The sequence below is a fragment of the Pterocles gutturalis genome, unplaced genomic scaffold, assembly GCF_000699245.1.
Source record: "Pterocles gutturalis isolate BGI_N339 unplaced genomic scaffold, ASM69924v1 scaffold1173, whole genome shotgun sequence".
NCBI lineage: Eukaryota > Metazoa > Chordata > Aves > Pterocliformes > Pteroclidae > Pterocles > Pterocles gutturalis.
The window spans coordinates 18813-32487 of record NW_010120079.1 but is presented as its reverse complement, the minus strand read 5'-3'; the positions used below and the strand labels follow the sequence as shown (position 1 = coordinate 32487).

Below are 13675 nucleotides of genomic sequence, written 5' to 3'. Positions count from 1 at the left end.
GGAGAGAAGTTTTTAACGAGGCAAATGGGAAGGAATTCCCTTGTGCCATACCTGACTTCAGCGCGCGGTACGCAAATGTTCTGCTCCTCACATTGAAATAAGGAAACAAAAATATTCAGCTACATTGTACAAAATTCTCTTTTTTTGTTTATATATATATACACACACACACAAAACCCCATATCTGACAGATTTACTGTATTGAATTTTAAAAAGTTGCTTGTAGAAGGGTGTTGCATTTTATTTTCTCTGCTTGCTTTAGGCAGTGCTGTTGCTTAGGAGTTGACACCAGGCACCAGATTTTCGAAAGCAAACCAAGGCAGCGAGGAGCAGGAAAGGGCTCAGAGCTTTTTTGCTGGGCAGCGGCTGCGAGGGCACCGTGATGTGCCTCATGTGGGAACAGCAGCATTTCTGCTCGGCTGGAAAAAAAAGCACAAGCCCCTTTCTGCTCCTGCTGTACGGATACAGGAAGGTGAAAAAATCCAGAAGGGAAACGGGGAGGGAGACATGTGAAAGGTGGGTAAACGCGTCCCCGGTTACACGCATCGACTGAAACATAAACAAAACTTTTTTTTTTTTTAAAATCCAAAGGTTTTGTGCAACATCCATAAAATAACGTTTTAAAAAAACTGCCCAGGGTGATGGGCGTTCGGAAGTGCGTTTCGCAGCAGAGAAAATCCAATTGAACACCTTCCTGCAACAGAACACTTCAGTCGGGTAGAAACCAAAGGAAAAGTCCAACTTCAGCAGCGTACAACGTTTGCCAGGCGTTTGTCTCCTCCCCACCCTCTCCCACCCCAATATTACAAAAGGATTGTTGTTGGGTTTTATTTTATTAATAAATGGGCTCCTCTGCAGTTCATATACAATCACAGGTGAAGTTTAAAGTCCATTTTATACAAACATCTCAAAAAATATTGGGAGTGAAGTATGGTAGGAGATATTGCTCACGCTGCTAGTTACCGTGCGCGGAGGAACAGGAGGAGAAGGGTCTGTTAGTGCACCCCTCCAGAGCAGAGCCCCCCTCCAAAACACACACAGGAGCTGATTACAGAAAGGTAATGTCCACAAGATTAAGTTTTTCATGCTATTCTACTTTCCAGTACTATACTCTCAATCGCTTTCGCAATTTTTTTTCCCTGCGAGGGCTGGGTGTGGAGCGCTGAGGGGTACGGGGACAGAGGTACCTGCACCTAGAGGAAAATCCCTCTTCACAGGGCGTTTGTTTTGGCGCTGCGTGGGAACTGCACCCGCTGCCGTCCCTTCCAATTTAGACGATAGGTGACGCCTCCGTTTTCAGGCACTTCTTTTAAAGGGAGTTGTCATTCCGCTGAACCGATTCTTACGTCCTGTCCCCACTCCCCTCCCCAGCCCCCAACAAGACTCAGGGAATAGTTTCGACTCCAGGTCCAATTGATTATTTTTTTTTCCCCCCCCCTATGGATAATTTCCTATGTATAAAACGACAAAGGAAATGTTTCATTAACCAGTAGAGGAAGAGCCTGGCTTAGCAGTTTTGCAAGACAGGAGATGGCTCCTTAGTATTTAAAATTAATTTCACCATTGAAATTTGACTGTTTTCAGTATACGAATGAGACATAAATATAGGCTATTGATCTGTTTAAAAATTTCATTCACATAATGGAAAATTTTTTCATTTATTAAAAATATCACATTTTGAGACTAGAAACAGTAAAGTGCATGAAAAGTTTAAAATATAAATTCAAGAAAATCTTATAGCAGCAAAAAAGCAGAATAAAGAAAAACTTAAAAACACAGACACAACCTTTTCCTATCACTGTGCCATTTTTTTTTTTTTACACATTAAGCAGCCAACCAATTTTTCAGAAAATTGCATTATGTTTAATGCCTCTTGAGGCACAAGGTTTCAAACTGGCCACCTAGAGCATAAAAAAGAAGGAAAAAAAAAAAGCTTTTCCAACACATCCAAAGAGCATTAACAGTTGGGAATGAACCAGCAGCTTTTTTAATTCAACAGAAAAGAAAGATTATTAAAAACGTGTGATGGCTATTTGGCAACTAGGGTCAGGAAAAATAATCCAAGGAATGATTACGGCTTCTGCTCTCTCCCGCAATGAAAGAAGCAAGCCGCCAGCTACCCCGCGTGCCCTTCGGAGAAGGACGTGCGATCATTTCCTGCGGTTTTTCCTGGACCCTACGCTTAAGCAGTTACTCCCAAGCTTCCCACGTTTGCAACTGAACTTTGGACGAGGGAACCTAGGGTGGATTTGCAACTTCTTTATTCACCTGGGGCCCAAACCCTTGCAACAGCTCACTTCAGGTGCAGTTTCTTACCATGTCTAAATCCTGCTCCCCAGCTGTGCTGCCGAACAGCGTGGCGCCCGGGCTGGCCGAGGCAGCTCTGGCTCACAGAGGTCCCTGGGATCCCCGCATATCTCGCCCAGAAAGGACCGAGTTCTTCAGAGCCCTGAAAAAAAGTCACCACGGCATCTGCCAAGCGAGCAATCTATACACGGTGCTAAACGCTCACCTACAAAGGCCCGTGAGATGCAGCTTGGCTGGGAATTTTGTTGGGAAGCAAATGACATCAGGAGGATTTAGACCTCAAGTGTTATCACAGATATGAAGCCATCTTTGGTTTTTTAATATTAGCTGGCTGAGGGGCAGGGCCACACTGTTAATCATTGATAGTCAGCTATTAAGTGCTTCGCTAGTGTGCAAAATTTATTTTGGATGCAGAGTTCAGTCTCCATTTTGGGTTCGAACAAACAGCATTTCTAATATTCTTCCTACAAACCAAGCATTGCTATTTTTGGTTTTCTTTCTCCTAAAAGGTTGGCTCATTTCACCACGTTCTGGAAAAAAGCATTCTCTTTAAATATGTCAATACACAAGTTTTTAATCTTGTTTGTCCACTTATAAGTGCAGCTTCCTACTGAAAAGAAAAAGCTCGCCAGTTTAAAAAAAAAAAATTAAATTAAAAACCTGGAAAGGGAATAATACTTTGGTTCCAGCCCTAGTGCCAAATGATACCAAGATGCACCAAAATGTGCAAAATCTCATATCGAACACATAAGGAAAGGAGCTTGAAGAAGCAGCTTAAGGTTGGCCATACTTCACTCCTATATACTTTGATTTACAACTGTACAGGTCCGTAACAACAGGTCCATGCCCTCTGAGGGGCAGGGCTCCACTACCTCCTGTTCGGCAAGTGCACACCGTTGACAAGAGGCAGGAGCGGAGGATGGAGTTCGAGTTGTGTTAACAGTGAGAAGTGGTCTGAAGGGATGTGAGGGTGTGGACACCCAGTGATGTTGTTGTCAACCAGCCACTGAGGGTCCAAAGGCCCCAGGACACCGAGCACGTTCATGTGAGTGTTGGAATAGAAAATGTAGTCAATCACACCCTAGGGAGAAAGAGAAACACGGCAGTGAGAACAGACCTCGCTCCCGGCACCCTCAACTCGCCCGGCTTCTGGCCGCGACTCACGGGAAGAGGCACAGCGCTGGCATTAGGGTCAGAAAGGTGCGCGGGCCTTTCGCGTTCAAAGCGCTGCGTCCGTTTTCATTAACAGCCAGAGCCAGGTGGGAAGCTTACAAACGCCAGCAAATCAAGGGTTTTGGTGCAGTAGGAAAAGCGTCCAGGAAGTGTGGGAACCCGTGATGAAGCACTGACAGGACCAGAGAGACAGCCAATGGCCAGAAAATAAAGACAGTGTCCTGGGGAGACCAGGCCAGTGTCTGCCATTTCAGAAAAATCGCTGCTTACTTTGAAATCAAAAGTGTAATTGGTGTAAGGCATCAAGTTGTTTTCATAGGCGCTCTTGAGCTGGAAGCCGTGCGTGATCCTTCCTTCCGAAGCCCCGTTTTTCCCGTTGCCGCTGAAGTTCATGAGACACTCGTTGTAACGCAACTCCTTGAAGTCCTTGTGGTTGTCGGCTACTATGCCATTGCTTAAATATTCCACTACACCTGGGTGCAGAGGAAAGGAGTCAGGGAGCTGCTTTAAAATACAACAGTTGGGGAATTTTAGCCTTGGAGTTAAAAACTGAAACACCAGTCAGACACCCCCTGAAACCAGAACAGAGCTTTCCATCTAAGGGGAACTCTACACAGCGGCTGTCTCATTTGCGTCTGGGCCGGACAGACCTTTCTGACACGCAGCCAGGGGACAGAGGCTCCGCGGCGGCTTTGACACCATTTTTTGAGGATTACAGTCAATCCCAGTACGCATGCTATAGTGCATACATGACAAGGGCTGCCAGAGAGGCAGCTTCAGTATGTGTACCTGATAGTACAGTATGGAACGTTGTAATTACTAAAGCAAGCTCATCTCCTTAGAAAGTTTTCACGTTACATCCTGAACTTGCGACTTTTCCACTCATTATTGCTGCTCAAGGCACAGGTATTTATTTAACGATTTATTTAAGACCTGTTTGTGCTTTTCTGCATCTTTGTAGGTGTGACCAACTTTTCTGGAGCGTACAACTGCGTACAAAAAGCAGCCTACTCAACCGGAGGACGTGCCTTCTCTTCAGTTGGATTTTTTCAAAAGACAGCTGTTATTAAGAAAGCTTTCCGCCACACCGACTCGGGGAAGTGCAAACCGCCCCGTCACCCCCAGAGGAAAAGAGGATTCAAATGTTCTAAAAAGGGAAGTTAAAAATTAAGCTGAAATCCATCTTACCTGAATCAGGCAATGAGTTGAGATCTGCACACAGCACCAGAGGGATAGAATTAGGATCTGCTGTTGGGCTACTGGGCCTGCTCGAGGCTTTCTCGAGGATATTTTTCAGTTCTGAGACAAACATCATGGTCTGAATGAGTTTCACATCTGAGTACTCGGGGTCCCAGTGCATGTGGGCATTGGCCACAATCAGCAGCTGTTTGTCCACATGAAGCGATTTCATACCTGGGTGAACAGACAGGTTTTTATCGGTGAGGGGCTGCCTGTGAACCCAGCAGACTGAACGTTAACCTCAGGGTTTGGGAGTCAGGCACGCCAGCAGATGGTTCTGCTTTCATTGCTGGAAAAAAGGCACGACCTGAACCCCGCTTCTCCTTTCTAAGTCAGCGGCATTTGCATAATATTACGACTGATTTTCTTAACAGCTTCTGAAGGCTCCCTTTCTCTTCCTCCCTGTGTCTCTGGGACAGATTTCCTCAAGAACTCTCCGATCCTTGGCCACTAAAGGGCACTTTGAATTTAAAAGTGAAAGTCATCGCTTGACTTTTAAACCACCATGCAATATTTAAGGCACAAGGGAGCTTCCTCACTCTTAGCTGCCACAGTACGAAAATTCTTCCCTTGGGAAAAGCTCAAACCTGCTGAAATGAATGCAGCGTGAACCTGGAAAAAACTCCAGCTGCTTTTATGATTTATCCAAGAACCAGCACTCTGCATGATGGGGCATAAAGTTGCAGGCAGCTTCTTCCAGTCCCGCAATTGAGACACCCTGCTCCTTTGAAGGTTACACTGGAAACCAGCGATCAAAAAACCAGCCACGCAGACAGAGCAGGGTGGCAATTTTAAGTATCTTGAAATTGTCTACTGCATCTGATCAAACTTAATGAAAATGTGACAGTCCGTCAGTCAAGTGGCATCAAAAGATACCTGAGAAGCTCCTTCTTCCACATCAATACATTAGCGCTGTCATGTAGTTGCTGGGGGAGGATGGAAGGATCCAATCAAGGGGGAAAAAAGAGAGTTGAAAATAGAAGCTGAACATTACCGAAAACTACTGGTAAGAGCATACGCATAAAAATGCGTTGACCTTGGAAAAGCTGAATTCTTCCAGTAGAATTGAAGAGAAAAAGTAAGCAGGGACAAAAGCTTGAGAGGAGAAAGTTGAATATTGGGGATCTGGCTGCTAGTGCAACCAGGCCAGGAAATCATGTCATCTGTGTCCTGGCTCAGCCACCGATGGGCTCTGATTTCTCAAATTAGCGCCGTGAACAGCGTCTGCTCATCTGCGGGGGTCTGGTGACCACCACCGCCAGCGATAACGTTCTCGAGAGCCGTATGGCCTCAGGAGTGAGTGGAACTGAATAATCAATGAGAGAACCACACTCGTACTCACTTGCTCCAAATAATTCTTTGTGCACCTCTAACACCACGGCCACGCCGATGTTGTCCTTGGTCATCACTCTGTTTAACATAGCTTCCGAACCTTCCGAGTTAGCCATGGCCACCTGGTTGAACTCCACCGTATGCTTCTGCACCAGCGAAAATCTGATTGAACAAAGAGAATGGCGTGTGAAGGTGTGTGACGTGCAGCTGGATGAAAAGACAAGCGTAACACTCCGAGAGGACTATTCAGAGCAACGCTCAGAGGTTATCGCACCTCCTCAGGGGTGTTCTAGGCAGAAAGTTAAGGTGAGGTCGTAATTAAAGGCTCGTCTCTTACTTTGGGTAAGTGCATCATTAAAACCAGCTTCTTTCAAACCACTAGCTACCACTACTAGCTTTGTGAAACTGGGTTTTTGTTCCTTTCCAGCCTTAGGATGCCCAAAAACGCCTTGCTTCAGGACAAACGAAAGGCTGCCTATTGAAGGGTGGTTTTTTGCTTTTGTGTCCTAAGAAAGCTAAAGAACAGTATTACTAGTCTTCTGGTTTTCACCTGTGAGAGCCAAAGCGCAACAACCGGTTCTCTATATACCCTTGTTAGTATGGAGGTTTGAAGGTTTGAAAAACATCAGCTGTTTGTTTTCACAGACTTTCTCTATGCCAAGCCAGTCAAGTTGTTCTTATACTTGATCTGAAAGGTGTATTTTTGTTTCTGAAAGCAGCAAAACCCCTGAAAGGGAGCTAAGGCTTTGCAAAACTTCCATTCTAATTCCTGAAGCTTGGTCTGAGGGATTATTCAGAGGGGTACTCAGTGTGGTGCAACACAGCACAGCCCCGGGAGCAGTTTACACAAATGAGAAGCGCCTCTCCTCCCTTCCCAATATTTTGATGCTTTTTGTGTGGCAGCACTGTCTGGATCAGGTACTCAGGAACGTAATGTCTTGATTTATAAACACAGATAATATTCGGTGGTCCTTCGGCAGCAATACATCTGTTAATACCTACAGGTTAAGCCCAGCTTACAGATCTTTACAGATTAAAGGAGTGAAACTTTTGTCAAGCAAGGGAAAGTTTGCAGAAAAGGTGAAGCATTTATTAGATCAGCCAAAAAATGTGCACATCAAGCATCTAAGTTTTCACTCATACTAGCTCTCCTGCAACTTCCATGCTTCTGAAGGGTGATCTTTGTTCGTAGTCTGAAAGAAATGGAAGGAGTGTGTTGCAAATAGAGCAGAAGGGAAGGGAGGATCACTCTTTGGAGTGAACTTTATCTGATGTTTTATAGCACAGCCCTGTGGTTACCATGCACCCCGAGAGAAGGCGCCTTTTGGACCTAAATCAAACTGGTTTTAATGTATTTTTAAAAAAGCTGCTTCTGCCCCTTACTTTTCAGTTTTGAAGAATATTGCACAGCCATCCACATGCTTTCTCTCCTGCTCAGACATGATTTTGGCACGTGATTTTGGAGAAAAGAATCCATCGTATCCTCGTTCTTTCAAGGCTGGCAGAAAAAGGGTGAAGTATTGCTCTGTTTCCACTTCCTGGAATTGAACACAAACACCTCAGGCTAACAAAGTCAAGTAAACCCTTCCTATCCCTGTAAGGCAACTTGTGCCTGCTGTGGCTGGCAGTCAGCGGCTCTCACCAAAGCAAAAAGCTTCTGTTTGCACAAATCATGTCACTTCCTAGATTAATGGCCTGCTGGAAACAGATTTGCATTCCTGGATATCCTGGAATTCCCCCCAGGCGGGAAAGAGACAGGTGTATTTTGAATAGCAATACATTACACCTGATATTTTTGACATCTGAATGCAGATACTGTCCTAGGTTAAAACTTCAGAGAGGTCGGCAGATATCCAGCAGCAATTCGTATCCGCACCAGGGTCTCTGGCTGTTCTCTAACAATACATTTTCTTTGTAGTAACACTGGGTCTCCAAGAGGTTTTCAGAGGTTTATCTTTTAAGGTTTTTGGACCACGGTAGCTATTCTCTTCTTGTGTAAGATTCTGCAGAATTGGATCAGATTAAATGCAGAAATGTTCAACTGTTCTAACCATTGGCAATTAACTTCTAATAACACAGCAGGATACAGGTACCAATGACAATCAACATTTAACTTTGAACACGAGAGTCCTCTTGCTTTCCAACGAGATTATTTTTGAGACTTTAGCTTCTGTACCAAACGAGGAACAGTGCTATGTGGGGATACAGCATTCTATGTTCTCCAGAGGGAGAATATTTAGGATGCTTACCTGAGGGGGAAACCCCCACATCTTCCACTGCAGATTACCTACTAACCTAGCTAATTTTATCTCACTCCACAAAACACAAGCTAATAGGTGAACAAGGAGCTGGGCACACAGCTTGTACTGGCAAGCCCCAGAATTTGTTAGCAAGCAGGCACATATGGTGTTTTCAAGGGAGCATTTCATTCTAAAGGTGGAAGTTAATGTTTTCTGTTTCAGAAGGAAAATACAGTTATTTTCCATTTACCTGAAGACTAATGATATCCGCATCCCAGTTGACGATTTCTTCCATGATTCCCTTTTTTCTATACTCCCAATTGAGTGCCCAAGACGGGCAGTAGCCGTAGAGCTGCCGGGTGGCGTATTTATCACACAACACATTGTAACACATAACGGTGAATGAAGCTAGAAGGAAAGAAAGAAAGAAAAGGGAAAGGTTATCAACCTCTGAAGATAACAAACACTAAACTTATTCAAGCCAAAATACTGAATCTTACATGGTCTATTCTGGAGTGGGCTAGTCAGTGGGCTTATTCCACTGAGCGTTTCATGAGCAGGAGGGAAAAAGGCCCTGCTGAGCCAGCAGTTACCGCGTAAGGCTAAACTCTTCCTGAAAAAAAATTAGCATTACTACCAAAAGGAGAGGGCGTCGCGTGGGTAACAAAGCAATGCAATCCCATTTTGCACTCAGTTCCTTATTACCTTGGAGGATGGGGGAGACCTAGGGATCGGCAACAATTAGGGACAGGATTTGGGGTTAACGAGAGGGAAAGGGGCAACCATTTCAGCCATGGAGTCAAAACCCCCAGTATTTATCACACAAGAATTATCAAGGCACGATATTGCCTTGGTACAGCAAACTTCAGGCTTAAGTGACCTGTACAGTTCTAAAGCAAAAGCAAAAACCAAGCTGCTAAAGAAGCTGTTACTGTGTCATGATACCACATTCATTTTTAGGCAGTTGGATGCCAAAATGTACAATTTTCCTAGCACCTGTACAACATTTCTATGTTGTACCAAGTTGTATCGATGTCTATCAAGTCTGAGTGGAGGGAGAGAGGCCTGGGTGAGGGCAGGGAAAAGAAAGAGAAACGAAGTCATAATTAGCAAGCACCTAAAAAGTTATTTGGTTGCATTTAAAAATAAAGAAAAAGAGAGAGAAGCCAGCATGCAGCTCATCAGATCATTCGACTTGAAATACACTTCTTTCACACACAAATTTCTCAACTCCCTTAGATTTTACACCAAGAAAAAAGAGATAGGTAAATGCAACATCTTAGTACCATGCCACTGGGAGAAGACTTCTCACATTTACAGTGAAAGAAGTGAGCTTTTACTACAAGGATACCACTCAGCTGTATTTTTAATACTTGTAGTCAAAGAAGATTTCTGCTGTTGTTTCAATTTCACAATAGCAACCAATTGGGTTATTACAGTTTCTACCATTAAATATCCCACAGCTCACTTGCTTAACACAACGCTCTCCAATGCCTTCTGAGTTCTGTTTCTGCTCAGGAAGTTTGAGTTAAAAAGTAAAACCAAAGTCTGTAAAACTCCACTGAATTACTGTTTTGTAAGGGACTTTGAAACAGAAATGCAGAACTTAATGTTGTGGTGGCTTCTGATCTTCTGCAATAACAATATCAGCATTCTTCTTCTTTCTACAAGCTCACGGATGCTTTTTGAGATCTATATTCTGGACGTGCAGGGGAAGAAGAGCCACTGGATGTGTACAGCCTGAAGAAACACTGCCTCTTGCACTTTTCCCAAAGCAACAATAGAGGGCATTACACTAACTGCAGTACCAGGCGCTCCCCGGGTTCGCTTGCAGACAGGGACTTCTCAAAGTCTCGCTGTAGTCAGCCTGCGCACGGACGTGGCATTTGTACGCAGTTATTTTACAGTTCTTGCTTCTGAGAAATGAAATTTGTAAGGAAAAAAGCTCTTTTGCTTAGGCGTCGGTGGCTGGAACAGTTACGAAAAAGCCTAACACGGAAAAGAAATGACCGGCATCCTATCCAAATCACAAAAATGATATGCACAGCATAGACAGCTGTTAATTGTTTTAATACAAATGAACAAAACCTGCTATTTTCAATCTGATCCATGCAAGGCAGAAGACATCTCTGAAAATAAAGCCAAAGAAAAGTTTTTCAGCGCATCGTTGTGTGAACGTAGGGAAAAGAACCACAGATTTACCTGAGGGCAGAATTTGGTCTCGTTCTTTTAAAGTAATCCATGGCCTTGGAGGCAGCTGCTCTGGATGAACTAGAAAAGAATCAAAACAGTGATTAATTCAGGTTTTATCATTGTACATTACAATTTCTAAATCAAACTGATGACTAACAGTAATGTTCCACACTGTGCTTTGCAACCCCAAGCCCTCAAGTCTCTTTACATTCCAGGGGTAGCAAAAATCATTTAAATGCCACAAATAGCGATCTATAGTAAGAGCAAATTTGTCAGTTGTAAGAATCACGATTATTTTGGCCTCTTGCTTTCAAATCTAGAATGGACCACTGAAAAAATTATTGAAAAACAAAAAGCTTAGTTACAGAACCACGAAGCAGGATTTAAGTCAGGTACTGGATGTTCTTAATCACTTTGGTATTTCTAAATTTGACATTCTGCTTGCATTTGAATTAAAATTTCTAGCGGAAAGTATCAAAATGGCTTCAGCAAGGAAGACTTTGCACCTTGTTGGTAATGGAAAGGTTTCAAACAGAACATGGGAAAAGCTTAGACAATGTATGTCAGCCTCTGCCACTAGGCAAGCGTGTGTTTGTGTGTACGACTGGAAACGCTTGACAAAAATGCAAGGGTGGTTAGAAAATACTCTCCCCTCTGTGGTTCAGAGCCTTGTTTTAGCAGCAAGCCCTGCCAGAAGTGCATGCTTTTAGACCGCTCGTGTCAATCAGATGTGTAGGGCTGTCACCTGCTAGATTGTCAAGCATGTAGTTCAGTAGCTTTCGAGTTCCATCTGGATCCTGGTAGAGGCTGAGAATATCTTGTGATAAAGGATTGCCTGCCAACAGCAGAAAACAACAACCGGGTGATTAGCTGCCTGACTTTCTTGAAGCTTTCCAACAACAGAAAATCTCCCATAATGAGAACAAACAAATTGACCCAGAAGATATTCAGGTTGAACTTGGAACCGTAGAATACTGCAGTAACAGATGCCATGGAAATAGCTAGCACACGTAGACTTTTGTCTTTGACTCACCTGAATCAATAAATATAACATGTTAAAGGGTTTATTTACCTACCCACAGATTTGAAACAGGTTCATAAGGAAGTTGTTTAATAGCATTGAAGAAAAAAAAAAATATATTGTTTTCCAAACTGGCTGTTCATTTTTGCCACAAGCTTAATCTCTCAAATAAACAGTAAGAACACGTTGAGGTAATACACAAAGCTTGTGAGCCCAGCCCCCTCAGTAATTCCAGAGTACTCCCAGGAATATTTAACTGTAAAGAACTCACTCACCTTTCAAACCTAGGGTTTGTAGCTGGAAGAGCCGTCCAAGTTCATAAGGCAAAACCCGTAACAGATTGTTATTTAAAAGCAATTCCCTGCGGCAAATGCAAAAACACTTTTGATGAGTATCATTTCAGCAGAAAACTCTTCAAGTGCTATATGCCACTCATCTTCAAAGATGATGCTTTTCACCCTGAATTTTTTGTCTTATGGAAAGACATGCCAATCTTCCCATTTCAAAGCACGACTGACATACTTTCATTAGGAAAAAAAAACCCACAAAAACCCCAAAACACAAAAATAAAATCAAGGAGAACTTAAACAGCAGGCAATCACCAAGCCTCAAAGAATGCTTCAGAGCAGATGACTACATAGCTTACAGACATGTATCTGTAGAGATGAGAAAAGAAGGGTAATAAACCCCAAAGCAATTATTAGAACCAAACCTTTGCACCAGTCTTGAATTTTTCAGAAGTATTTTAAATACAAGAATGGAAAAAGCAAAATAAAATTCTCGGTCCCAATTCCAGAATACAGATTTTTGAAAAGTTAAGCAGAATCATTTCTCTCACCTGAGAGATACCATGTTTCCTAGTTCTGCTGGTAAACTTCTGAGTTTGTTGGATGACAGATCCAGGTAAACCAGATTATGGAGCTTGGCAATATCAGGTGGAATGCGAGTAAGATTATTGTCATTGAGGTGCAGAGCAGTCAAGTGCGTCAGCGACCAAAGTGACGTACTTAAGCTCCGCACTCTACCTAAAAAAGAGAAGCACAGAACCACCTCTCCAGTCAGGTTTGCACTCTCAAGCCATTACATACAAACCACCAGGGATGTCAGGATATGGGATTTCCAGTGGGGAAACCCCACCACTTCACTGGAACACTCAGTGACTTTGTAGAAGACACCTTTGTGCATCCTTTCTATGAGCAGACTTTAAATAATTATCTGACCCTCCCAATTAAAAGGACAGAGACAGAGGTACAGTTCCAGGGAAGCAGATGTGCTACCGAAAAACTCGCATCCAGTCTGAGCTGGTGTTTTAAATCAACTGGGCTGAACATGAGCCAGCCAAGCTCAAAGGCAATCTTGGAAATTCATCCTCCTCCCCCACCTTAGAAAAACTGTTTTCACTGCAGGATCCCATCTCTGAAAGCGTCTAGTGCGATTCTGGGGCACTGACAACTCCACTGAACCAAAATTCAAAACGGAATCAACTCACCCGAGATCTCTAATTCGGCCCAGTGCGACTTCTTCCCGTTGGCTACCTCTTCTGCTGACATGATGGTGTAAATTCTGCGAGGATCTGGGGGATCATATTTTTCCTTTGGCATCCCTGTTAGTCTGAAAGACCAGCATAACCATTACTGGCTGCCACTCGACAACGTTTCTTCATTTCCAGCCCACCAGGAGACTGCCTTCCCAAGTGACACTCGCAAAAACACACAGCGTGAAACTTATGCACAATAAATATCAGACTGACATCAGCCCGACTGCTTCCAGCAGGTGCTCAGACCTTTGCTGACTACCGGCCCAGAACGGAACAGGGCATTTCTTCCTGCAGTTTGGTTTCCTGCAGTCATCCACAGGGTTCCTTTGTCCTGCCCCAGTGCAGACTTTCTGGATTTCCTAGTTTACCCCCAGACTGAAGCGTAACCTACGCCACTGTTATTTGCTGCATACGAAGCTGCTGACAAGCTGACAGCATTGTGCTCACTTGCGGCAAAAGCAGACGGATTGCTCGCTCCTGTGGTTCTCACAGGGGACCGATTGAAGGGAGGGCCCTTCTCTTTGCTTTTACACCAACTACTTTCAACACTCAAAGTCCCACTTTTTGCACTCCGCTTACATAAGACTTGAAATCGCACGAGCTCAGTTTTTCCATTAACTATCTGGCTTTTCT

General features: G+C 43.7%; 1 protein-coding gene across 2 annotated transcripts; it reads right to left on the bottom strand.

The window, feature by feature from the left end:
* Positions 1-3175: 3175 nt before the first annotated feature.
* Positions 3176-13106, bottom strand: CNOT6L (CCR4-NOT transcription complex, subunit 6-like). 2 transcript variants are annotated; one of them, XM_010076732.1, is made up of 11 exons: positions 12995-13106; positions 12344-12530; positions 11781-11866; positions 11197-11319; positions 10494-10553; positions 8542-8699; positions 7435-7589; positions 6047-6213; positions 4669-4893; positions 3751-3953; positions 3176-3388 (listed from the first exon to the last, which is right to left on the bottom strand). In XM_010076732.1, exons 1-11 carry the CDS (start codon positions 13104-13106, stop codon positions 3176-3178), a joined length of 1689 nt encoding a protein of 562 aa, XP_010075034.1. The 2 variants fall into 2 exon arrangements, with proteins under 2 accessions (XP_010075034.1, XP_010075035.1); XM_010076733.1 differs by having other exon boundaries at positions 6062-6213; positions 10494-10562; positions 11230-11319.
* Between the last annotated feature and the right edge of the window lie 569 nt (positions 13107-13675).